Source organism: Eleutherodactylus coqui, chromosome 4 (assembly GCF_035609145.1).
Source record: "Eleutherodactylus coqui strain aEleCoq1 chromosome 4, aEleCoq1.hap1, whole genome shotgun sequence".
Lineage (NCBI taxonomy): Eukaryota > Metazoa > Chordata > Amphibia > Anura > Eleutherodactylidae > Eleutherodactylus > Eleutherodactylus coqui.
The window spans coordinates 140,796,120-140,823,018 of NC_089840.1; the positions used below are offsets into that span (position 1 = coordinate 140,796,120).

At 46.0% G+C, this 26,899-nt stretch overlaps 1 protein-coding gene across 6 annotated transcripts in view; it reads left to right on the forward strand.

Annotated features, from left to right (window-relative positions):
- The first annotated feature begins 328 nt into the window (after positions 1-328).
- The window catches only part of LOC136625752 (complement component receptor 1-like protein), a 108,133-nt gene continuing 81,562 nt past the window's right edge, over positions 329-26,899 (forward strand). For 5 of the 6 annotated variants that reach the window (XM_066600219.1, XM_066600218.1, XM_066600215.1 and 2 more), the window contains exons 1-3: positions 329-439; positions 14,493-14,582; positions 23,964-24,149. In XM_066600219.1, coding sequence (XP_066456316.1) covers positions 14,504-14,582; positions 23,964-24,149 — 265 coding nt within the window. In that variant the 5' untranslated portion in view covers positions 329-439; positions 14,493-14,503. Of the gene's footprint in view, positions 440-8,753; positions 8,829-14,492; positions 14,583-23,963; positions 24,150-26,899 lie in introns of those variants that run through there. The other variant, XM_066600216.1, reaches the window with a different exon arrangement.

Here is a 26,899-nt window from a genome sequence, read left to right on the forward strand (position 1 = left end):
AGCAAAAATTTTCGAGGCAAATTCTGCAGCATTTCTGCATCCAAAAGCAGTCACAATCTGCTTGCTGCCTATTTTGAAGCGTCCGTGTCCTTTTATAACGACAGAGGTAAAAGCATGTTGTGATAAGCCCCGCCCCCTGACGTGTTGGCACCTTGTGATAAATAAGTGGTTTTAGGTTGCAGTTTGGCACTCAGTCTCTGCATCCACCACACAGTGCTGTACACCAGCATCCCCTCACCATCTCTTCCCGCCAGTAACGGCTCTGCACACTCCTCCGTCTTGGAGTTTTCTCAGTGTTTCCTGTCAGGCTCGTCAGCCAATCCGGTGTGAGAAGGAGCAGTGGGCGGGGCCGGGCGGTGTGAGGCAGTGACAGCGGTGTTCAGCGCAGCTCCGGTCACAGCGGTACAGACGGCGGGTGGACGGTAGTTGGCTCCGGGTGGTGAGTCGGGTAGTGTTAGCGGAGCTATTACCGGAGCCGGTAGTAGTATCCAGGACTGTATGTAGAGCAGACGGCCGCTGTGTGCTGCGGGCACGCCCTTCTATCATGCAGGACGTTGTGTGGAGATAAAGCGCCGCTGTGTTAGGGAGCAGTGTCCTGCAGGTTACACCGCACCCGGGTCTCCGGGCAGTAGGGGTCCGTCAGGGGGTCCCGCGGCCGGCGGCTGTCGGCTGTCAGTGATCAGGATGCCGATGTCTGATGCAGAATATTTGCAATACAAATTAGTGTGTCTTCAGCGGGTCCTTCCTGGTTCTCCGTCGCCAACCAGCAGGGGGCGGTTTGTGCACCTGCTGTAGCAGTATGGGGGGGGGGCAGGCAGACAGACAGACGCCCCCATGTCACCAGGTGGGGGAACTACTTATCTGTCACTTTCTTTCCTTGTTGCTGTGAGTCCTGCCGAGGGAGGTAGGTGGCGCCACTCGCTGTTTCCAGCCAGCTGTGGGCTCATTCATACGACAGTGATTTCGTCACATATTACGCCCGCAGTGCACCACGGGTGGCAGCACGGGCCGCGTCCTGGTCAGTGTTGGCGTCGCCGGGCGCCAGCACGTGCCGCGTCCTGGGCACAGAGGGCTCATTCACACGGCTGGGATTTCACCGCATGTTATGTGCTGTGCGCCCGCGTAGTAGGAGATGGAGTCACTAAAAGTACATGGATTTTCACGGATCCATTCACATTAGCGTACATAAGTGTAACTGTGCATGACAAAGATGGCAGCAGGTTTTGTTTCACCGCGTTTTGCGCATGAACAGCTCTATTGTTCTCTATGTGTAGTTTATGCAACACCGCTATGGGACTGAGCTGGGAATATAAAAACACCACCATACTGCGTGCAGGAGATACGCTGCTATACACAGCAATATCCGGCTCACTGCCGTCTCCCTGGTGGTAAAGCACTGCGTGACCCACACAGGGGCCCTTTAGGCCGCCACAGCTTAGTAAATAAGGGGAGGGGAGGGGGTCTGTGGCTGCTGGTCGCCAAGTTGTTCAGTGGGACTGGCAAACTGCTGGGTGTTGGAAGAGGAAGGGAGCAAAGCAGGTGTGCGGGCAGGGACCCCCGTCACCCACCCCCGTAATGTACAAGCTCCGGTTACCTTGGTCTGCCCCGTGGCATGGATATTGGGTCTCCCTAGTGAGAGATGGTCTAGAACGGATGGGCCGGCCTGGTAACGTATTAACCCCCGACAAACCGACTGTCCATACAGACCCCGGGGATCTTTGCTTCGTCACTTTTTTGTTTCTTGGCAGAAGTTCCTATAGACAAATGTACAAATGTGAACTTGATCCGGGTCATAAGACAGTGCAAGATCACCGTATAATGCACATCAACTCCCGCCCTGCCGAGGGCACTACCCCAGGCCTGCCATCTGAACCAGCACAGGCCCACTTTCTGCGTGTTCAATGTGAAATATGTTAACTCTTTGATAATCTGCCGTCTTTTCCCAGTTTTGTTCTAAGAAGTAAAATGTGTGTAGGAAAAGCAGTTTTCAACAGCATGTTATAGGCCAGGGGTCCCCAACTCCAGTCCTCAGGGACCACCAACAGGTCATGTTTTCAGTGTATCCTATAGTAAGAACACCTGTGGCAATGTCTGAGGCACCAATGATAATTACATCACCTGTGTAACACTGAGGAAATCCTGAAAACATGACCTGCTGGCGGTCCCTGAGGAGTGGAGTTGGGGCACACTGGTGTAGGCGGTATTAGCTGTGGAATCTGGGGGCGGACGCCTGCTCCTGATTCTGCAATGCAAGTATACCCGTGTGCAGCCGGCCTAACTCTTAGGCCTCATGTCCACGGGCAAAAGAAGAATTAAAATCCGCAGCGGATTTTAACTCTTCTCCTGCACGCGGATCCGCACCCCATAGGGATGCATTGACCACCCGCAAGTAGATAAATACCCGCGGATGGTCAATAAAAGTGATTTAAAAAAAAAAAGTAGCATGAAAAATCTGGACCATGCTCCATTTTCGTGCGGGGCTCCCGCGGGCTTCTATGGAAGCCTATGGAAGCCGTCCGGATCCGCGGGAGACAAAAATCGGGATTTACTCGGAGCGGGCCTGATTTTCCTCGTGGACATGAGGCCTTAGTCCGGCTGCACACGGGCATATTTGCATTGCGGAATCCGGAGTGGGCGTCCGCCTCTGGATTCCACAGAAAGTACTGCCCATAGACATGCTATGGAAAGTTGCTTTTCCATGTCCACCAGCGGTATAATTGAGATTTTCTACTCGTGAAGGGAAAATCGCAGCATGTCCTATTCCAGTGCGTATTCCACGTGGACGACTTCTGTTGAAGTCAATGGAAGCTGCCCTGACAATGACATTGTGAAAGGGTCATGGATTCCGCGTCATTGATGAGCGACGGCACAGCATTTTCTGTACTGCGCATGTGCACTTCCCAGAACATCTGCAATACACAAAAGACGACTGTGGACAGGTACGCAGGGGTCACCAGCCAAACACGGGGTCGGATTCCACTGCGGGGGTCCAACATGCGGAATCAGACCTGGCCGTGTGCTTTCAGGGCTCATGCCCACGACCGTTGCGGAATACGCCCGCAGGTTTACGCCACAGGAGTACTGCAGTGATAAACAAAACGCGCCCTCTGGTGAGCGTGGAAAAACGTGCGTTTTTCCACGCTCTCCATTAATATATTAATGAAGACCTCCCGCGGCATAAATCTGCAGAAAATAGAACATGCCACAATTTATTTCCTGCTGCGGAAATCCGCAGTAAAATTCTGCATGTCGACATTGGCTGTCCTTCAATAGAACCTAATAGCTGCGGAATTCCGCCGCGGGAACCACGGTACAAATCCATTCGTGGGCAATTGGCCTTATGCGGAATACACACGGGCAGAGATTTTGTGCAGAATTTCTGCCGTGGTGCGTTACCATATATACTCAAGTATAAGCCTAGTTTTTCAGCACATTTTTTTTGTGCTGAAAAAGCCCCCCTCGGCTTATACTCAAGTCAGGGAAGGGTTAAAAAAAAAACCCAAAACCTCCATACTCACCTCCCAGCCGTCTGTGTCCTCGGCAGTGAAGCGGCAAGCTGCTTGAATTCCTGCGTTTCCGACAGCAGTGCGGCAAGCTGCTGGAAATCTCCCCACTGTCATCCCCCACCGTCCTCTCTGCTCGGCTCTGTCATCCCCCCACCATCAATGCTGTGATTGGATCGAGCGCCAGCCAATCACATCCAGAACTCGATCATTCACAGCCAATCGCAAGTTGCTTTAGAATTCTTCCCTCTGTCATCCCCCTGCTCGGCTTTCAAATCCCCCGCTGTCAGCGCTGTGTAAGTAAGCGCTGTGATTGGATCGAGTTCCGGCTGTGATTGGCTGGCACTTAAAGGGGTTCTCCCGCGAAAGCAAGTGGGGGTAAGCACTTCCGTATGGCCATATTAATGCACTTTGTAATATACATTGTGCATTAAATATGAGCCATACAGAAGTTATTCAATTACTTACCTCCGTCCTCGCGCTGTCACTGTGTCCCTGTTGCCATGGTGCCGTCTAATTTCTGCCACACCAGTCCATTTTAGACGCGCTTGCGCAGTCTCTTCTCTTCCCTCTGTGTACGAGCCTCTCCAGCGTGCCCGCGCGATACAGCTAGTCTGCGCATGCGCAGACGAGCTATCACTGCAGGGGAGCGCGCAGGGGCGGCTATTCAGCTCCCGGCGTCCCTTTAAACGGGTGAAGGAGCAGTCTTGCCTTTCACCCCGAATCAGCAGCAGCCAGCCGGGACCATCCAGGAGCAGCCAGCCGGGACAACCGACCAGCAGCCAGCCGGGACGATCAGCAGCCGGGAGCTACACGGGACCAGCAGCCGCCAGGGTAAGTGAGGTGTCTGTGGTGCTGTGGGCGCTGGGGGGGGGGGGGGGTGAGGTGTCTGTGGTGCTGGGGGGGGGGTGAGGTGTCTGTGGTGCTGGGGGGGGGGTGAGGTGTCTGTGGTGCTGGGGGGGGGTGAGATGTCTGTGGTGCTGGGGGGGGGGTGAGATGTCTGTGGTGCTGGGGGGGGTGAGATGTCTGTGGTGCTGGGGGGGGGTGAGATGTCTGTGGTGCTGGGGGGGGGTGAGATGTCTGTGGTGCTGGGGGGGGGTGAGATGTCTGTGGTGCTGGGGGGGGGGTGAGATGTCTGTGGTGCTGGGGGGGGGTGAGATGTCTGTGGTGCTGGGGGGGGGTGAGATGTCTGTGGTGCTGGGGGGGGGTGAGATGTCTGTGGTGCTGGGGGGGGGGTGAGATGTCTGTGGTGCTGGGGGGGGGTGAGATGTCTGTGGTGCTGGGGGGGGGTGAGATGTCTGTGGTGCTGGGGGGGGGTGAGATGTCTGTGGTGCTGGGGGGGGGTGAGATGTCTGTGGTGCTGGGGGGGGGTGAGATGTCTGTGGTGCTGGGGGGGGGTGAGATGTCTGTGGTGCTGGGGGGGGGTGAGATGTCTGTGGTGCTGGGGGGGGGTGAGATGTCTGTGGTGCTGGGGGGGGGTGAGATGTCTGTGGTGCTGGGGGGGGGTGAGATGTCTGTGGTGCTGGGGGGGGTGAGATGTCTGTGGTGCTGGGGGGGGTGAGATGTCTGTGGTGCTGGGGGGGGTGAGATGTCTGTGGTGCTGGGGGGGGGTGAGATGTCTGGGGGGGGGAGATGTCTGGGGGGGGGGGAGATGTCGGGGGGGGGGGAGATGTCTGGGGGGGGGGGAGATGTCTGGGGGGGGGGAGATGTCTGGGGGGGGGGAGATGTCTGGGGGGGGGGAGATGTCTGGGGGGGGGGAGATGTCTGGGGGGGGGGAGATGTCTGGGGGGGGGGAGATGTCTGGGGGGGGGGAGATGTCTGGGGGGGGGGGAGATGTCTGGGGGGGGGGAGATGTCTGGGGGGGGGGAGATGTCTGGGGGGGGGGGAGATGTCTGGGGGGGGGGAGATGTCTGGGGGGGGGGAGATGTCTGGGGGGGGGGGAGATGTCTGGGGGGGGGGGAGATGTCTGGGGGGGGGGGAGATGTCTGGGGGGGGGGAGATGTCTGGGGGGGGGGAGATGTCTGGGGGGGGGGGAGATGTCTGGGGGGGGGGGAGATGTCTGGGGGGGGGGAGATGTCTGGGGGGGGGGAGATGTCTGGGGGGGGGGAGATGTCTGGGGGGGGGGAGATGTCTGGGGGGGGGGAGATGTCTGGGGGGGGGGAGATGTCTGGGGGGGGGGAGATGTCTGGGGGGGGGGAGATGTCTGGGGGGGGGAGATGTCTGGGGGGGGGGGGAGATGTCTGGGGGGGGGGGGAGATGTCTGTGGTGCTGGGGGGGGGGGTGGTGAGGTACCGCATAAACGTGCACTTACCTGCGCTTCTGTGTGGTCAAGAGATGGGAGAAACAGCTGTTTGCTGTTTTCTCCGGTAGACTCCACCTCCCGCTGTGACGCTTTCTGCCGACCAGCCAATGAGGCGGCTGGATCGGCGTTCCATTCATTTGCAAGTGCACGCCTCCACCGATGACGTCAGTCACCTGCTCACGTGACCGGCGTCTCGGGAGCGCGCATGAAGGCCTCCAGGAAGCGAGCGGTGCACCGTGGAACGCATCCAGGGAAACCGCAGGCGCCATCTTAGAGGGAGAAGTTTTAAAAGTCATTATTTCTGCGAACCGGTAAGTACAATGCGGTTTATAACCGCTCAAAAGGGCTGGTTTATGACGGGGGTGACAGGGGGAATGGGCTAATATAAAATTTTGCGTTTCTGCCTCGGGACAACCCCTTTAATATAATCACAGCGCTTACTTACACAGCGCTGACAGAACTGCACAGACACAGATGCCGGCTGGGAGGGGAGTATGGAGGTTTTTTTTTACCTAGTATATACTCGAGTCAATACGTTTTCCCAGTTTTCTGTGGTAAAACATATTGACTCGGCTTATACTCGGGTCGGCTAATACTCCAGTATATACGGTAGTTCATCTTGCGATATAAATGACATGTTAGTAGGGTTATCCACATCCTAACCATTGATGGCCCATACGCAGGTTAGGTCACCAATAGTTGATTGGTGAGGGTCCTCCACTTGGGACCCTTGACATTTAGCTGTTTGCTGGACTGCTGTCAGTGTGTACAGGGCTGGAAGCTGATGGCTCCATACACAACACAGTGGTCCGGTTTGGTATTGCAGCCACTCTTACTCTTCCCATTGAATTCGGTGGCTTCAATATGAGTCCGGGCTGCTGCAGTCTGTACAGAGCCGGAACTCTTCACGAATGATCATGAATACAAAGATATAAACTTCAAGAAAACTGCAATGCAAGTTACCTGAAGACAACCCGTCACTAAGAGTGGCTGCACATGGGCGGATTTGAGCACGCAAAATCTGTGCGCGGAATACGCAGCGAATGGAACGCAGGGATTTCAATGGGTTCCTTGATACAGGCTTTTGTTTGTGCAAGCGAAAACAAGCGGCATGCTCTATTTCGGTGCGCAATTGCGCACCAAATGGCCCTGCCTGCTACCACGCACTGAACTGTGCTATTTTGCACACAAAATCTATAACACCTCGGACTAAGTAGGCTGAACAGCTTACTCAAACATGGCGCTGCCGGGACCATGCCAATGTGAGCGGGCCTGGCAGCGCCAAAAAGTATATTAAAAAGTACTGATAGCGCTGCGCTAGCAGGTGATGGCGCTCCCTGCACATCACATATACGTCACACTATAGCGAACGTACATGCGTTTTCAGAGCGTCCCGATCATACTATTGTAGAATGATTTAGCATCGGCGCTCTTCAATCGGCCTGTAGATGAGCAGGAAGTGGCTGCCGTTATGAAATGCGTCCCTTTCAGATGATTAGTAATGTTGTTGGGAAATGTCTACAATGTGTTTCACAGATTATGAAATGTTTGTGTTTGGTAATACAATGGTATAGTTGCTATGTGCTGACAGAAGGGCAGCCGGGCATGTAAAGCTTCCTGAGTGACTCCCCATCTGATGGCTGTCTGAAGACATTCTGCACTTTGTTTAACCCTTTACAGGACGTCGCCCGCTGCAAAATGTAGTCATTAAATTGATGCCTTTGTATGTGGTTCATGTATTACAGTGAATGTTACATAGGTTTGCTTGTCTTTTCCTAGGGGCACAGATTAGGCTTACTTTTGGTTCTGTATATTATTACATATGTTTTAACCTCTTGTTTTTCTAGCTAAAAAGAAATCTAGAAAAACTGTTTGGACAGAAAAGTCTGACTGCTGTTATAGCGACTATCGCTGCTCTGCTCTTACAGAAGTTAGTTATTGGAGGCGTAGTGATCAGAGATCTCTTCTGGCCACCTGCCTCTATTCACAGTAAGGCCCCTTGCACACAGGCAGAAATTTTGCGGCGGGATTTCCCGCAGAATTTCCGCCCGTGCCCGCTGCATTAGATAACGCAATCCTAGGCAGACGGCCGTGATGTGTCTGCGTAAAAACACATTGCGGCGTGTCCTATTTCTGTGCGGTCTCGCAGACGGCCACACAGAAATGTCAATGGTGATAAGCCAGCTCCTCTCTGCGCATGTGCCGGCTGGGCGGCAGCCAGCAAGCAGCACAGAGAGGAGACGCTGGGAGCTGGTGAGCCGCAGGGCTGTGCAGGGGCACGGGACCGCATCCCGCTACGAGAATTCTCGCAGCGGGATCCGACCCGGCCGTCTGCAGGCCACCTAAACCGGAGTCATTCAAAGATTGAGCAAGTCCTACTGACACGAGCCAGAAGCTGCGCAATAGTCATTATCTTTCAGTGAGCCGATACGGAATGGCTAGCGACGTCTCGCTGAGTGCCCTGTTGTTGGATGATTATTCGGGCAACTATCGGCCCATGTAGGGATGGTTTTATTTATAGCTTTGTGTATCATATTTTACCTTATTTGATAATAGTAAATCCCACAGCATTTCCGCATGAAAATCCGCACCTTGTTGTGGATTTTGACCAGGAATCGGCTGCATATTGATTTTAGTAGCTATATTGCTCAGCCGCCAGTGACTGCTGAGCTGCTTTTCAGGTGATGCGGAAGTGGAAACACCTGACTAGCGGCTCGGCACTCGCTAGAGACTGCCGGGGAACCTGTGCTCGGGTGCGCTGACGGCACCATGTATTCCAAGGGGAGGAGGAGCGATATTGCTACTAAACTAGGCTGCTGGTTTGTAGCTGATTCCTATTCTAAATCCACAACTGCGGTGCGGAGTTTGACGTGGGTCTTTATGCTGATTTGCTGCGGTGTTTCTGCCCCGTGTGATTATATCCTGAAGGTGTATCTCATGCATATTTGCAGGCAAACCCTTCAGTAGCCAAGGACATGGGCAACACTTCCATGGTACTAAAGCATCCACTCAGGCTAGATCAGGTAATTTGTAGTTACAAATTAAGATCACAGATCAAATTTTAGGCTAATTTAACACACCGAATAAAGTTGCTAGTATATTTACCCGGACAGCAATATATGTGTTATACAATATTGGTATATTTACCTCAACAGCTATTGTATGTGCAGCACTGTAGGTGGCATGCTTCAGGTATAGTTGTGACAGAGCTGTGTTGGAGGATGATGACGTAACCTAAATGTATATTCTTTAACTGTGTACTTTGGTATTTGTAACAGCTACTGTCATGGCCCGTGCAGGGAATGCCCTGCAACCGGTCATGTGCTAGGGGGAGCCTGTGCATGTTTGATTCAATCAAATGACACGTTGCTCAACACGTAGCGGGGATGTAAGACGTGTAAAAGATGGCGTATTGCATGCATGTTGTTATTGATCATTGTGGCAGCAGAGTTGAAGGGGTTTTCCAGGTTAATAGTAGTGATGACCTATCATCGGGATAGGTCATCAATAGTTGATCGGCTGGGGTCCGTCACTCAGGACCCTGACTGTTCAGCTGAGCGGGTGCATGCTGTCACCGCCGCAAATACAGAGTTCAGAGCGGAAGCCTTTGCACTGACCTTCGTTTAGTGGCCTGTGCTTGTAACTGCAGGCACAGCTGGCGCAGATTTTAATAAGAGCCATGCCTGCAGTTACAAGTGTCGGTCACTACAAGGAGGTTGGCGCAGAGGCTTCCTCTTCAACCTCAGTGTTATTGTGGCGCTGACAACTTGCGCCCGCTCAGCTGATCGGTTGGGGATCCGAGCGACAGTCCCCAGCTGATCAACTATTGATGACCTATCCTGAGTATAGGTAATCAGTGGTATTTCCCTGGAAAACCCTTTTAACCCCTTAATGACATGGCCTATTTTGGCGTTGAGGACCAAAGAATTTTTGGTATTTTTTCATCTCCATATTTCAATATCCATAACTTTTATTATTTTTTCGTCGCTGCGGACGTATAAGGGCTTGTTTTTTGCGTGGCGAACTGTAGTTTTTATTGGTACCATTTTGGGGTACATAGGCTATATTGCAAACCTTTTATAATTTTTTTTATGATCGTAGGGAGAGAAAACGCACCAATTCTGCCCTAGAGTTTTGTATTTTTTTTTTTTTAGAGCGTTAATTATGCAGCATAAATGACACTACATTTTTTCTGCGGGCCGGTATGGTTACAACGACACCAAAATTGTTATTTTTTTTAGGTTTTTCCACAATAAAAGGCCTTTTTTTGGAAATTATTTTTTCTAAAATCAACTGCATTCAAAGTCCTGTAACTTTTTTATTTTTCCATGGACAACGCTCTGTGAGGGCTTATTTTTTGTGAGACGAGCTGTAGTTTTTATTGGTACCATTTTGAGGTACATACGGCTTTTTATCACTTTTATTGCGTTTTTTGTGATGCAAAATGCTAAAAATTAGCATTGTGCCTCAGCTTTTTAGTGTTTTTTTTTTAAACGCTTTTTGCAGTGCAGGATAAAAAGCATGTTCATTGTATTGTACGCGTCGTTACCAATTATGTGTTGTTTTTTTTTAAACTGATAAAAAAAAAGCATTAAAAAAAGGGTTTAACCTCTTTTTTTTTTTTTACATTTTTATTTTTTGAACTTTATTTTTCTTTTTTTTTTTTAAATTTTTTTTACACCATCTATGTCCCTCTGAGGAACATATACTTCAGCACTGCAGATCGCTACGATAAGGCATGGCAGGACTTCTCCCCTGCCATGCCATATCGCTTACTATAGCGATCTTAGGCTATGGCAATACAGGACTCCGGTACCTGGCATCCTGTTGCCACAGCAACCAGCCGGGCTTTCGCGATGTTATCGTGAGAGACAGCTGGAGTCACAGAGGGAGCGCGCTCCCTCTGTGAACCCTTTCCCTGCCGTGATCTACTTAGATCGGGGCAGGGAAGGGGTTAACGGCAGGTGAACGCAACTCTGATGCCCCCCCACTGTCGTAGCGGGACGCCGGCTATCACTGACAGCCGGCTCCCGCTGCGGGATAGCGCGAGATCTGCTATGATCTGGCGCTATCCCTATGACGTAAGGGTACGTCATTTTGCGGGAAGTACCCCGCTCCCATGACGTACCCTTACCTCATGGGGCGGGAAGGGGTTAATGTTGTGCTGCTACTGTAGTCAAGCGCACAAGGAAGTGTTTGCAGGCATGTTGACCGGTATGAGAGGTGGAGAGCACAGTTGGTGAGCTGTGAAAGAGTCCCTGCATCCTCCTATTCAGACTGGGGTTCTGGACAATCGGCTGAGGGGCTCTAGTCTTCTGCTGCTACATTATATACAGAGCGAGAGAAATATCCATCACAAAGACTGAGTCGTGAAAACACAGAGCATTGTGTTGACTGGCGATGGGGCCGTAAGTGTGCTGGCAGTAGAGAGGCTGTGCCTGAAGAAGTTTGCAGCATAACTGACTAAGATTTTTAGATACACTTTAACACATTAGATGAGGTTTGGGAATTTTTAAATTTACAATTTTTATTGGGTTTTCCATCAATTCCCAATTTGGGAATGCAATTACAGAATAAACACTTACTGCAGTGGTGAAACTCAAAGGGATTATTTTATTAAAGCCAGATGGATAAACCTTTTCCATATTTCTAGTCTGTTTTTATTTTCTGATTTGTATAAAAATTTTTTTGTATATACAGGACTCTGGGGGCGGCCATCTTTCCTGAGCTACATTTAACAGCATTTAGAGATGGGCTTTACAGCAGCTTCATGGGCCATTCACACAATGCACAAGAGGGGACCCATGGACTTGTATGTAAAACCATTCTAGGCATATTTTGTGATCTGTGGAGGTAATTGTGCAGGAATGGGAGTAGATCACCAGTTATCACCTATAATGAATGGTGGATCCTGTGTTATCTACAGGGCATGTAGTGTTATCTACATATAGGTGTCACCTCTGTCTAATCCTGCCTGTGATATTAGTGAGAGGACGGCTGTAAAGCTTCCTCTGCCGAACAGGAATTATCAGACTATTATTGGGCTCTGTGGTCAGGGTGACAAATGCAGAATTTTAGGATTTAAAAAAAAATATAGATTGTGACTGAAAATTTAAAAACCTACAATTCCAGCACTGCAAGGCAGCAGACCTAATGGGCGGTACTGTTATATCTTGTCTCCACCGGATGTGATGGGTGGAGGCAAGGGTTAGGCTGCTTGACAGCCAGGTGACGCCCCCCAGTTCCTGATTGGCTGCAGGAGGTTCTCACTGTAGCCAATGGGTTGCCATGCAGCTGCACTACGTACTCCTCACTCACTCCTTTGCCGCTGTGCTTTCCATTGTGGCCCCGATCCTCCTGCCCCTCGCGGCTTCTGTTAGTCACCTCGACGGTCTTCTAGTCTCCTCTCACGGCTCCTGGCACTTTTGGACCCTTGCTATAGCATTACGTCATACTGTAGGAGCGATCAAAGCATCCCATGTTGTAGCTCCCCCAGGGGGACTTAAAAGAAAAGTGAAAACTAGATCAATACAATTTTAATAATAGTGTAAAAAAATAAATAATAAAAGTTTAAATCATCCCCTTTAGCCATATCTGTAATAAAAAAAATCAATCCTAAAAGAAAAATTCATATTTGATATCATCCGTAAAAGTCCGATCTATTAAAGTAGTGTATTATTTACCCCACACAGGGAACGTCGTCCGAAAAAAAAAATTAAGAACACCTGAAATGCACTTTTTTAGTTACCCTGTCTCCCAGAAAAAGCGCAATAAAAAGCAATCAAAAAGTAGTATGTATTCCGAATTGGTACTTGTGTAAACTACAGGACAAAAAATGAGCCCTCGCACAACTACGTTCACAGAAAAGTAAAATAGTTATTGCTTAAAGAAGATAGCGGCAGAAAATAATTTAAAAAAATTAAATGTCTTTGAAAAAAAATAGTGCAGTAAAAAAAAACTATATAAGTTTGGCATCGTAGTAATCGTACTGACCCATAGAATAAAGTTATCATGTCATTTTTGTTGCAGTTTGTGCGCCGTAGAGAGAAGACGCACTGAAAGATGGTGAAATGTCTTTTTTTTGTCACATTACTTCACTTCGAATTTTTAAAAATTTTATAGTACATTATATGGTACATTAAATAGCACCATTGAGAAATACAACTCGTCCCGTAAGAAACAAGCCCTCATACAGCGACGTCGATGGATAAATAAAGGAGTTACGATTTTTTTTAAAGGGGGGATGAAAAACGAAAATGGAAATAAAAAAGCGGCTGTGTCATGAAGGGGTTAAAGCAAGAAGCAGCGTACTGAGCTAATCTAAATGTATACAATGTTCCCTCATTATACAATATTATTTGGTTTTGGGGCTATAATATTGTATGATCAAACCATAACTCAGTGGAAAACTAGTAATTGCCCCAAAGCCCACAAAATGTTAACCAAAAGCAATGTAGATTAAAGATAATTAAGCACAAATCTAATACATAAGTCCTTTCATATAAAAGTCAGAGCTGCTTTTAAAGCGATTCTCTGGTTTTGGGCGAAGGTTTGCCTTTGTAGGGGATGTATTACCTACAGATGGGCTTCTCCGTCATCTGTCTGTTCAGTCTAGGGCAGTTTTTGCACAGCCAGGATGTTCAGTCTGGGGCCGTTTTCTAGCTATACTGTGCACTGCTCTTTGATTGGCTGGTGATGATGACTTAGGTAGCACTGACCAATGACAGAACAGGTATAGAATGCATTGCTAGTCCAAACACTCCCAATGTCCTGTGTTTGATTAGGTAGTCTAAAGATGGCGGCAGACCTCTCGGCCGCCCAAAAACATCACCTGAACCAGTGGAATGGCGAGACCACTGAAAAGATGATCTACAGGTACATTTTGGCCTGAAATTGAAGGGCCACCTCAAGATGTAAACATGTTTAGGAGAGAAGTATCTTCAGGGTTATTGTATACCGGTATTACAGTGTGCAGAATAACAGGAGCCGGCCTCACCTGGTGTCAGAGAGACACAGGTAAGGAGCGTTGCAGGGCATGTAGTTCCACACTGTACTGTAGGGAGGCGCTACTAGACAGACTATCAGTGCAGGCCCTTCAGTAATACAGGGGATGTACTGACTATGGTGATTGGCTGGACTCTCCAGTAAAGCGCACGTGCCGACAAGTGGTACTCTGAGACTTTGAATCCAATTTAAAGAAACCAATGTGTGTGACAATACTGTACATAATACATGGGAGGGAATAACAACCTAGTCCTAAGTGGAGTGGCTGTAGAGCACTTCTGGGTGAGGGGCTGACTCCAGCGCAGTTTTTGGAGTGGCGAATGCTGGAAGCAAAGTGTTTTTCTTTATTTAGTTTTTTGTTTCCTTCTTCCACTGGTGCTGTCACTACACGTACCGAAAATGTATGCTCATAACACAGCCCGCTGCACCTACCTAGTGCTGCCTGCAGTTTTGCAGGGTCAATAACTGCTTTAGGTAATTTCTTTTGGAAACATTGTTTTTTAATGTGTAAAATGTGTTTATTTAGGAAGAAAGTTTTATTGAATATAAATAATTGTGTGTACGTTACACAATGTGCAGGGGTTTTTTTGTTTTCGTTTTATGTCTTTCTTTTTTTGGCAGATGTGCAGCATTCTCATATAAAGTAAAAAAAAATAGTTATTAACGTGTATTTCCCTTTCCAGGCTTCGTTACAATGTCACCTGTATGCAGTACAATCAGAAAATCCTGGCTACTCCTCCTGATTTTCCAGTCTCAGCTGCTTTGCATTAGAGGTAGGTTATGTTTTCTTTTCACCATGATTTGGTTTTGATATAAATATTTTTTCCTTACTTTTATACACCTCTTTGATTTATACCTGTTGTTTTATACTTTTTGTTTGTATACAATTTTATCTTTTGTAAACATGTGTGTGTGTGTGTGTATATATATATATATGTGTGTGTGTATATTAATATATATATATATGTGTGTGTGTATATTAATATATATATATATGTGTGTGTGTGTGTGTATATATATATATATATATATATATATATATATATATATATATATATATATATATATACTGTTTCCCCAAAAATAAGACACTGTATATATATTTATTTTTGCCCCAAAAGAGGCAGTGTCTTATTTTCTCGGGGGGTGTTATACTCACCTGGTCCGCAGCGTCCTGATGGTCCCCAGCGGCAAACTTCAGAGTCCTCCCCATCTGCCATTTCAGCTTTGCTGGTGATGGGGCTTTGAATACCCTGCCTCCAGCAAAGCAAGCGCTGTGATTGGCTAATAAAGCGCCAGCAGGCAATCACAGCCGGCGCTCGATGAGCCAATCACAGCCACTCAGTGGAAATGAGAATGACATCTGAAAGTCTGTCCTTGCAAAAACCCTCCAAATTTTGAAGAAGGGAAATAAATCTGAAAGGATTCCTCCTTGTTGGATTTTTTTAACATGGCTAAAACCTGGCCTTGTGTGGGAGATATCCTGTATGTATTTTCTGTATTTTTGTCAACTGTGAAGATGCTATGTTGTGTTTCCGGTCTGAACCTCTGGGGGAAGGGAACATCGCCCCCCCCACCTCCACAAGAATTTAAGGAGCAGTGCCTATTGTCCCAATACTGGTCAAACCGGTTCTAACTGGCAAAAACCTATCTAGGATTGTCTTTATCTTGGTCAAGCAGAGAGGAGAAACAGGATGTTCTTCTCATGAGACCGAATTCAAGAATGAACTGAGCGTGCTCACCGAAGTTCCTCCCAGATGGATGACATCACAAGCTACCTCACAAATACCTCCCTCTGAAAACGACCAATCAGCACACTAAATGATGTAACTGTATACTTCCTGTGTTGAAACTTATTTAAGTTTTACCCGCGCTTAATAAAGCTAGAGATTCTTTTGGGACACATGATGTAAGCCGTGTGGTCTTTAACCCCTTAATGACACGGCCTATTTTGGCGTTGAGGACCAAGCGATTTTTTTGGTATTTTTCCATCTCCATTTTTCAAAAGCCGTAACTTTTTTATTTTTCCGTGGACGCGGCCGTATAAGGGCTTGTTTTTTGCGTGGCGATCTGTAGTTTTTATCGGTGCCACTTTTGGGTACATAGACAATATCGTAAAATTTATAATTTTTTTTTTTTTAAATAACAGGGAGAGAAAACACATCAATTCTGCCATAGATTTTTTTTTTTTTTTTTTTTTTTTTTTTTTACAGCGTTAATCATGCAGCATAAATGACACACACAATTTTTTCTGCGGGTCGATACGGTAACAACGATACCAAAATTGTTATATTTTCTTTTTAGGTTTTTACACTTTTTTGCAATAAAACCCCCTTTTTTTTGGAAATCTTTTTTTTTTTTCTCTATAGCTGCATTCAAAGTCCTGTAACTTTTTTATTTTTCTATGTACGGAGCTCTTTAAGGGCTTATTTTTTGCGAGACGAGCTGTAGTTTTTATTGGTACCATTTTGGGAAATGTACGGCTTTTTTGATCACTTTTATTGCATTTTTTGTGAGGCAAAATGCTAAAAATTAACATTTTGCCTCTGTTTTTTAGCGTTTTTTTTTTTAACGCTTTCTGTCGTACAAAATAAAAAGCATGTTCAACTTTTTGTACACGTCGTTACGGACGCGTCAATATCCAATATTTGGGGTTTTAGTTTTTTTTTCCCTTTTTTTTATGCTAATATTAGAAAAAGCATAAAGGGTTTTTTTTACATTTTTCTTTTTTTTACACTTTTCTTTTTTTTATACTATTTGAGTCCCTCTGAGGGACTTACATCACTTTGCCTATGATCGCTGTCATAAGGCATGGCAGAGCTACTGCTCTCCCATGCCTTATCGCTTGTACAGCGATTATAGGCACAGGCAATACAGGACGCCAGTGTCTGGCGTCCTGTTGCCATGGTGACAGGCCGGGCTCTCGCGATGTCATCGCGAGAGCCGGCCGGAGACACGGGGGATCGCGATCCCTCTGTGAACTCTTTCCCTGCCACGATCTACTTAGTGAGATCCGGCTGACAGCCGGCTCCCGCTGCGGGATTTCGCGGGATCATATGTCATCCCCGGGAAGTACCGGGCTCCTGAGACGTACCGGTACGTCCTGGAGCGGGAAGGGGTTAAAGGCTCTCCAGGTCTGTACACACATTATTTAAAGGAGATGTCCCGCGCCGAAACGGGTTTTTTTTTTTTAAACCCCCCCCCCCCCGTTCGGCGCGAGACAACCCCGATGCAGGGGTTAAAAAACCCACCCGCACAGCGCTTACCTGAATCCCGGCGGTCCGGCGTCTTCATACTCACCTGCTGAAGATGGCCGCCGGGATCCTCTGTCTTCATGGACCGCAGGGCTTCTGTGCGGTCCATTGCCGATTCCAGCCTCCTGATTGGCTGGAATCGGCACGTGACGGGGCGGAGCTACACGGAGCTACACGGAGCCCCATAGAGAAGAGGAGAAGACCCGGACTGCGCAAGCGCGGCTAATTTGGCCATCGGAGGGCGAAAATTAGTCGGCACCATGGAGATGAGGACGCCAGCAACGGAGCAGGTAAGTATAAAACTTTTTATAACTTCTGTATGGCTCATAATTAATGCACAATGTACATTACAAAGTGCATTAATATGGCCATACAGAAGTGTATAGACCCACTTGCTGCCTCGGGACAACCCCTTTAATTTGGAACCGCACAGTATATCGAATAGCGAATTTTGCGCTAACAAAATTTGGAGGCACCGCTGGGATAATGAAGATACAGACATATGAAGATATTTCATCGTTATCCGGACACAAGGGGACTTCGAAGCAGAGACGGACAGATAATGAGCTCAAACAAGGTAATAAGCTATTCTTATACCTATACCATCTCTCCCTCTCTGCTATGATCTGCCCCAGGCCGGGTGAGTTGAAATATGATAAGTCTGTATCAAAAGAACAATGAAATAGATATACTGTGTGGTTTTTATGTTTGTGAAGTAATGTCCTGAGTGTAAGAAGGTGTGAGCTATGGGGGTTTATATTGTCTCTGTAGTAGTGAATGGTGTGAACAGACTGTGCAGGTTAATAAGGAACAAAGAAAGTAAAGAGGAAAGTTGATGTAAGCAATTTTAGCTGAAGGTTATAGTGATTAAAGTTGCGGGCTATAAACAGAGTAGTGTGTCCATGTGGTGAACAACATGTGGCTGAAGAGGTCTCCCTTTGTTATGTGGGGGGAGGGGTGCACATGGAATGCTTTCGTTTGCCATGTTGGCATACATCAACTCAAAGGATTTTGGTTTGGAATAATTGGTACCAGACAGCAGAGAGGCCTGTCTGATGGAAGAGTGAGCCGGCCGAGATACCTATCCAATTGTAGTGGGCCCAACGAATTTTTTGAGGACTAGTGCCAAAAGTAAAAGTTTGTGCTACGAGTTGTGGGATGAGAGAATCTCAATAATAGGATTTTTCTAATTACGACATAAAAGAGCAGGGTCGAAACTGTAAGTGCTTATTAGTGAGATAAGCCAAACCTGCGTCGTGAGGTGTGGGGAAAAATCAAGCAAATTCAATGAGATGATGTTTGTAAACACAACTGGACACACAAAAGTGGGTGAAGGAAAAAGCAAGTCAATGAGTTAAGGAAAGGTAGAAGGTTTAACAATGAACGGTGATAATAGTTGCTATCTGGAGTGGTGAATATAAGTATGTGGGTGGAAATGGGCATAAGTTGTATTGTGTTTGTCATTGGATAGCCTATTCTGAACAAAATATGTAAAAACCGCGGTACATAAGAGTTTTTCTTATATATATATATATATATATATATATATATATATATATATATATATATATATATATATATACTTCAATATGGGAAGTTCTATGTACAGTAAATACAATCCCAGTTTCTACTTCACATGAGATACTTATCAGTCTGTATATGAGTGAGTGAAAACCCCAGTGTGTGTGAATTTGTGTGTATAAATGAAGGGCCCGTATGAGAGTTAGATTGTGTTATATGGTGTGTATAATGTCCCGTGGCTAGAAACTAAATGAGGCAAGAATGAGCAAACGCTGAGCCAGACCACATGGGGTGGAGCTAGGTGATGTAAGGAGATGGGAGGGAAGAACAATAGGAAGAGGTCTTGCTCCACCCTCAACACAGACCAGCCTAGGAGAGAAGTGTGTCTCCATTTAAGTGAATGTTGGTATATATATATATATGTATATTGTGGTAATGTATAGAAGGAAGGTCACTCTTAGACTCCATGTTAAGTCTCTCACTTGAACAAATGTAGGTGACCAAAGGAGGGGCATCTAATTTTATTCCTGAGGGTAGTTGTGTGAGAAAAATAATCCAGGATTGCCACTGTGTGTGTGTGTGTGTGTGTGTGTGTGTGTGTGTGTGTGTGTGTGTGTGTGTGTGTGTGTGTGTGTGTGTGTGTGTGTGTGTGTGTGTATCTATATATATAATATATATAATGTTCTTGGAGTATGTGGAGAATTAAAAAATATTGAGTTGTGTTAATTTGAATATTATTGAATTGAGATACTAAAATGAGATAATTGTGTACTTGAGACATCTGATAAGTACTTTAGTCAAATTAGTAACAAAAGTTCTATTCTAGAGTGTATCTCATTTTCAATTAACAGTATTTTACGTGAAGATTGTTACATTTGGAAAAAAAAAGTACATTTTTGATACCAGTAATTGAGTATATCCCAAATGGTATCAGGGATACCAGTCCCTTAGTAAACCAGTAGTTAACCATCATTTATGCAGTTGTTATGGTTGTAGTTTGTAATAACAATATTTCCCCTCCTGTTTGCAGTATGTTTTCGTACAGGTACCAGAGATGGTGTGGGGCCCCATAACGTCATGCTCCCTTAAGGGGCCATAAAATACTGCATAGAGCGCAAATTAAACATCTTTCAGCTTCCAGACTAGCTAAGTATGAGACTGCCCTGCTAGCACCCTCACATATCGCAATCAAGTCAGAAGGTTAAGAGGAAGGGGCAGCAGGCGCAGACCATGACATTAAATAGCAAGCACATGATTGTAAGATTGTAGAAACACAAATGAAAAGAGAAACTAGGGGTCCTAACAATAATGTTGTAACTGCCATGGTTAATGTAAATCTTGAGTTTTACCCATAGATGGTTCCAAATATCGGCGAAATGGACAAGCAAAACAGGCTAGGTAACCGACAGGAAGAGGTAATTGTACAAAAACCACTCTTTTCCTCCTGAGACACTCAGTTACTTAGGAAATAGAGATGATGGCGCTCACTGAAATATGTAAGCTGGCTGCAGTAAGACTGTTAATGTCTGCACCAACTTAAGGTACACATTGGGAATCGTACACGATTTCACATCCTTCGTGGCACAGTGGAAGTTTCATGGGGTCCTTGAGTAAGCCAATCCAGAATGCAGAAGCAGTGTTTTTGTTCTACAAGGTTTCAGCTCTTTCCGCACAGGTGACTTATCATCAGAGTCCAGGCTTATGCCAAAGAGACAACTACTGAGGCTGGAAGGAACCAGACAGCAGGCATCGCAGTAGCCTGGCTTCCCTTAAATGAGGTAACGGCTGGTAACCTGCTTGCACCTGAAACAGGTGTAGATATTTCTCTGTTGCTTGAATTACAGGAACAGGCCTCAAAAGAAGAAAAAGGAGGAGTGGAAAAGCGAGCGGAATGCTACTGGGGTCTGGCAGAAAGGTAAATGCCTGTGCCTCCCCTGCACGCTGTACTCCATGATGTCACACCTGATCCCTGAGCTAACCCATTCATCCAAGGAGGTAACGTGTGGTATGGTGTCTTCTGCTTGGCTTACCCCAGGGTTCAACACTGCTGCAATAGGGTTTGTACAGGGGTGCATGATATGCGCCCATTACAATCCAGGCCAATTGGTCAAGGTACCTTCTCGGTGCGAGCCAGACTATCTGTATCAGTGACTGCAGAATGATAGCATACATCTACCAAAGGTAGGTGTTTGGAGTTGTTGGTTTGCATAGACCTTTTTTTTCATGTTATTTGGAGGCGTGGCTTGAGAAATAAAATTATTTTTATTTTATTTTTTTTTTAACACGCTAAAAATATGACCTAAGAATATGTTTTATGAAAGTAATTTTGAATATTTGGATACACCAGAAGTAGTAATAAATAATGGAGGTAAACATTTTAATAGTCATCTACTCGGTTAGAACCACGCCTAAATGTAAGACTAAGTTGAGTCCCTATGAAGGTTTTGTTTGGTAATGCTGCTGTAATAGGCCTACGCTTATTCCAGGCCAAAAAGGAGGGCCTCACCTCCCATGTGAGTGCCTTATATCAGGAGTTATATCAACTGTCACTTATAAATGTGTATTTCCCTTGTTTCCAGATCAAGAGTCGTATAGTTTGCTTTCAGGTGGTTGGGTTGTCCTAAAAAGACGCAAAGAGCAGCTTGAAATCAAGATACAATGAACCCTTTCAAGTGCTGTTAACCACTTGAAGAAAGCTAATTTGGGTTCATGTCAGACATTGAATAAAAATTATCAAGGGAGGAGACAAATATGGCCCATATCCTTCGTTATATGTAGGACCCTTGCGGTCATTGGGCTGTCATTTCTCTTCTTCCTCATAGGGGTAACAGGAGACGTACATCCTATGAAGAGGGTTATACTGTTTCATATGTAATGTGTAGAGGCGTAACTTGAAGCTCCCGGGCTCCGATGAAAAACTTGGAACCGGACCCTGAACTATAATGCTTTACTCATAGTACTGGGTTCCCTATATGAAGAAGAGAGGCCTTATGGGCTCCTAAAAGGCTCCTGAGCCCGGGTGCAACCGCATCCTCTGTATCCTCTATAGTTACACCCCTGGTAATGTGTCAAAGATCAGAAAAATGTCAACAGATGCAATAAGGTAGCAGTAAGTGTACCAATGTTTCAGCCATATTGTGTAATCAGACCAATGTTAACATGTAACAAACAATATAACCTGAAATCACACCTTGGAAAGCCAGTCACATTCAACATGTTGTATCATCTAAACTATGAACAAGGTGGCTTATGCAGAAAACGTGAAATAAAGATCAATCTTTCAGGAGCCATCTACCTAGAATACCGTTGGGAAACTGTAACGTGTTGTGTGGTATTTTCCTTATCCTGGATATCACCCAGCAGTAGGAAGGGATAAGGCAGGAGGCATTTCCCATGGCGGAGGTGACAGCTAGGGTCCCCTGTAGGCGGTAGGGAAAGAGAACACAAATAGGAAGGAAAAACCATCCAGGAGAATGAAAATACGCACAACAAAGGAGGGAATTGTGGGAGATATCCTATATGTATTTTCTGTATTTTTGTCAACTGTGAAGATGCTATGTTGTGTTTCCGGTCTGAACCTCTGGGGGAAGGGAACATCGCCCCCCCACCTCCACAAGAATTTAAGGAGCAGTGCCTCTTGTCCCAATACTGGTCAAACCGGTTCTAACTGGCAAAAACCTATCTAGGATTGTCTTTATCTTGGTCAAGCAGAGGGGAGAAACAGGATGTTCTTCTCATGAGACCAAATTCAAGAATGAACTGAGCGTGCTCACCGAAGTTCCTCCCAGATGGATGACATCACAAGCTACCTCACAAATACCTCCCTCTGAAAACGACCAATCAGCACACTAAATGATGTAACTGTATACTTCCTGTGTTGAAACTTATTTAAGTTTTACCCGCGCTTAATAAAGCTAGAGATTCTTTTGGGACACATGATGTAAGCCGTGTGGTCTTTAAAGGCTCTCCAGGCCTGTACACATATTATTTAATTTGAAACCGCACAGTGTATCGAATAGCGAATTTTGCGCTAACACTTGTAATAGGGGTGTGTAGGCTTTTTATGTTCACTGTAGCCCCCGTTCATCGTTCTGGAGTCGGGAAGGAATTTGTTCCCCCGAAATGGGGTAAATTGGCTTCTGCCTCATTGGTTTTTTTTTTTTTTTGCCTTCCTCTGGATCAACCGTGCGGAGGAAGGAACAGGCTGAACTGGATGGACTTTTGTCTCTTTTTCAGCCTTGCATACTATGTTAAGTTTATGAAAACTGGATGACTGGTCATGTAAACAGGCAGTTGTTCACTTATGAAAGACTGCCTGTTTGTTTGTTAATAGAGGTGGGCGTCCAGAATGATCCCCGGCCCACTCCATCTCTATTCACTGAGCGATGCTTGTTCCTAGACTATGGGCTATCTCGTGCATAATACGTCACAATTCCTACACATAATCAGAACTACATAAGGCAATGTGTTTGATTGCGAATTATTGCTTATCACATTCAGCGCACGTGTAATACGCGATAATCTTGCAATCGAGTGAGCCCGGCTGAAATCTCATCCACTTTGCTGCAACTACATCGTGCTGTGAATTGTCTCCCCACAAACCTGCAATGCTTCAGTTATACGTAGACAAAGCACTTATCCTGACAAAGTTTCTACGCGATGTGAATACCATAATAGTAAGTCCAATAATGGAAGCGCTCTCCCATAGCTGATCGTCTCTAACGTCACAACGTGCTTTGCTTTTTTTTTTTTCATCTTTAAGGGTCCATTTACACGGGACGACTGTCGGGCAAACGATGCCTGACACTCATTCCTGTGTTTCTGCGCTCCTGTGCGGCCAGCAGGGAAGCATTGCAGTGCAGGAAATTTCTCTCCCCTCGCTCCCTCGCCCCTCTCCAATGACCTAACACAGCGGGCGTTCACTACTGAACAGCCGCTATTTAAACTGAACGATGAGCAATGAGCTCATGGTCCATTGTTTATGCAGCATAAATGATGAGCTTATCGCTCATTGTTCAGTTTAAATAGCGGCCATTCAGTAGTGAACGCCCGCTGTGTTATGTCAATGGAGAGGGGCGGGGGAGCAAGAGGAGAGAAATCTCCTGCACTGCCCTGCCCCCCTGCTGGCCGCTCCGGGAGCGAGCCAGCTCTGCTAGCTCTCGTGTGACAGCACGGCAGCGTGGACACTGAGGGACGAATGTTGAGCATCATTTGCCCGACAGGCGTCCCGTGTAAATGGACCTTAAAGGACTGGTAACAATAAGTTTATTAGCAATAGAAAAACAAAAAATAGTCTTCCTTTCAGGTACCTTCAATTATGACAGTAAATTATCAGTCAGATCAGTTCTTTGGGATGATTGTATAATTTGTTATTTGCAGGTGCTTGTGGGCCCCCTCCAGTGATGGCGAACACTCTGCAGCCTGAAGAGACCTCGGGAGTCGCAGGTGATACTGTTGTATATAGGTGTAATCGTACTGCTGGCTATTATGAGAGTCCTGGCAAAAGCAATACCATCACATGTCAAGGTGACGACACGTGGTCAACCCTACCGGAGTTCTGTGAAAGTGAGTGATGGAACAAGTTCATCTAATGTCTGTGCCCAATTCAAATGGGCTTCTAGAATATAATGACTTTCTTGTGCTGGAAATGGCTAACTAATTTACATGTTGGTAAAGGTGTGGGCCGTATTACTGCTGGTCTCACAACTATCTTTGTAGTAGGATGGTGAGCTGCTAATCACCAAGCCGGTGGAAATGCTGTAGCTGGTCAACCCACAGTCTATATAAACTCTATAGGGAACTTGTACTCAATCATTTTTATTTCAACAACCACAAATAGTATTTGGCTTCTAAATTTTTATGCTTGAAAAACAAAGATAATGTTATATTTCTGTTATTTAACCTGCAGTCCTGGATTGGAGGACGGTAGGCTATGCAAAAACAATATAAAGAGTAATGGGTAGCTCTGGGCGCCGAAACGTCTCTTCTCATTATACAATCAGTAGGAGATAAAACTGAAGTTAAAGGGAATGTATTTTTTTAACTAATTGAATCCAAATGTTGCCAGTTTCTATTTTTCTAGGGTTTTTTATTTTCTGATTTGTAGTATTTTTTTTTCTGTTGTCTGTACATAACTATGGGGACGGTCATCTTGCCTGTGTTGCATTTAACCGCTTTTTGAGAGAATCTTCACATCAGCCTCAGGGGCTATTCACAGAATGAACAGGAGGGGACCCAACATTGATGCTGACGTCTTTTGGTGGGGGAATAGAATAGAAGTGTTCAGCTTTCATTGTAAATCCTGTCTTGTTGATGAGATAAGTGCTGCAAAGTTTTCTGTACAGATCAGGAAGTATCAAACTATTAACTCTTTCCAATCCACTGTCTGATGTCTAAAGATATTCCGATTGAAGGCTGTACAGTTCCAATGTCGGAAGACGTCCGGCAGGGTATTCTTACTGTATATTACTGGCTGCTCTGTTGTCTGGGGCCTCTCCTGCATGTCCCATACTGCAGTACTGGCTCTAGCCAGCAGATGGCGCTATTGTATAATGGCAGAAACACCCTAGAAACCCTGAATCCAAAATTGGATTGCAAAGGGTTCAACTTTCCAATAGCACAAAATAACAAACGAGCTCATGCTCACCTCTCCCGACTCTATAACTGCAGCAACTAGTGCTGTCCTGTACACGGGCTGCTGCAGCCTGTAAACAATGTATCAGAGCTGAGTCCTGGGGCTGTTGGCGGGGAGCCGGGAGAGGGAGAGTATGAGCTCATTTGTTGTTTTGTGCCATGGTGAAGTTGATTTTATGGGGAAAAATAGAAGTTGCACAACCCCTTTATCTATAGACAATACATTGCGTGGACAATCCCCTTTTACACATGAGTGACTGGTATGTTTGCACGTTAATGACTAAGCATTGTTTTGTTTGTTTTTCTTTTTTGCCCCTTTGTCACATTCCAAGCAGCTCAGTTCTCCTCTGCTTTGTTGCTGCTGGCACCCAGTTTAAGCGCTATCCTTTCAGTTTCCCATGCTGCATAGCCCTGCTCCAATCAGTTGCAAGGCAGCATCTGAATGCCTGCTCCTCTGTGGCATGTAGTGACCAGCAATGTCCCCATGTCCCTTTCTTACTAGATAAGCGGAATGACTGGCAGTTGTATGGAAATGTTCTGAAAGAGACCCCTAGTGGCCAGAACTTTAAACTTTGATTTTCAGTGGTAAAACAGAACTGAGGATACACACAGGCTGTTTGAGCATATTATTATTTTTTTTACGTCTGCCATTATACACACCCTTCTTCAGTATGCTTGTGTACACACACCCCTATGTCTCATATATGGGTTTGTCCACATAAGTGGTCGAGTTCAGAACCTCCGTCACTGATTTCCGTTAGACAAAAGCAGTTTTATCTCGTCCTGTAAATTCCAGCAGAATGCCGGACAGAAATCGAACAGACCCACATGATAGTCAATGAAGAGCCGTTTGGATTTTGTCATAGGACTGAACTATTCGGAATCCCCTAATGCTGATGTGAATGAGCCCCATACGGTACACATGCTTACAGTGCATATACACACAATACTGCAGAATGTACAGTGGATACACAGAGCGCTGCTGCACACAGCTTTGCTAAAGACATCTTATTGATTTTCCTAGTAAGTATAATATACCTGCACATTAGAGTTCGGTATAAAAACGGTTCCGCTGGAAGACCTTCCTCTCCTTTAGCGTTTATTCTGCCAGTGAGTACAATTGCAGCCCTAAAAAAATGTACGTATTGTGTTTTACACTTGTTTTGCACAATAGCACAGAATTATTTTCTTCTTTATTTGTCACATTGCAGGACTTGTAAAAAAAAAAAATTTCAGCTGACTGAGCTGTGTTTGGGTTTTCTGTAGTTTGTAATATCATTTTGGGGGTACATCTGATTCATTTTTTTTCTTCCCCTTTTTATTTATTTATTGCGTTTTCTGGATGTGAATGAATAAAAAACAGCAATTCTGGCGTTTTTTGTTTTTTTTTCAGTCTTGTACGTTCTCTAGGCTGGGTTCACACGGGGCGTAATTGCCGCTTAATTTCTGTGTAGACTTTCTGCACGGAAATTCCGCCTGCATCTTTTTATCCTGGGATTAGCCAGCAAAGTGGACAAGATTTGGAAAAGCCACTTGCAGCCAAGCCACACTGAAATTGACATGCCACGTGGAATTCTATGGGGATAGCCGGCCCCTCGGAATGCAGGCGGAAACCCACAGCCTTGCATTTTTCTGGCGGAAATCTCACAGTATTTCTGTGCGGTCATTCCACGAGACTTCCG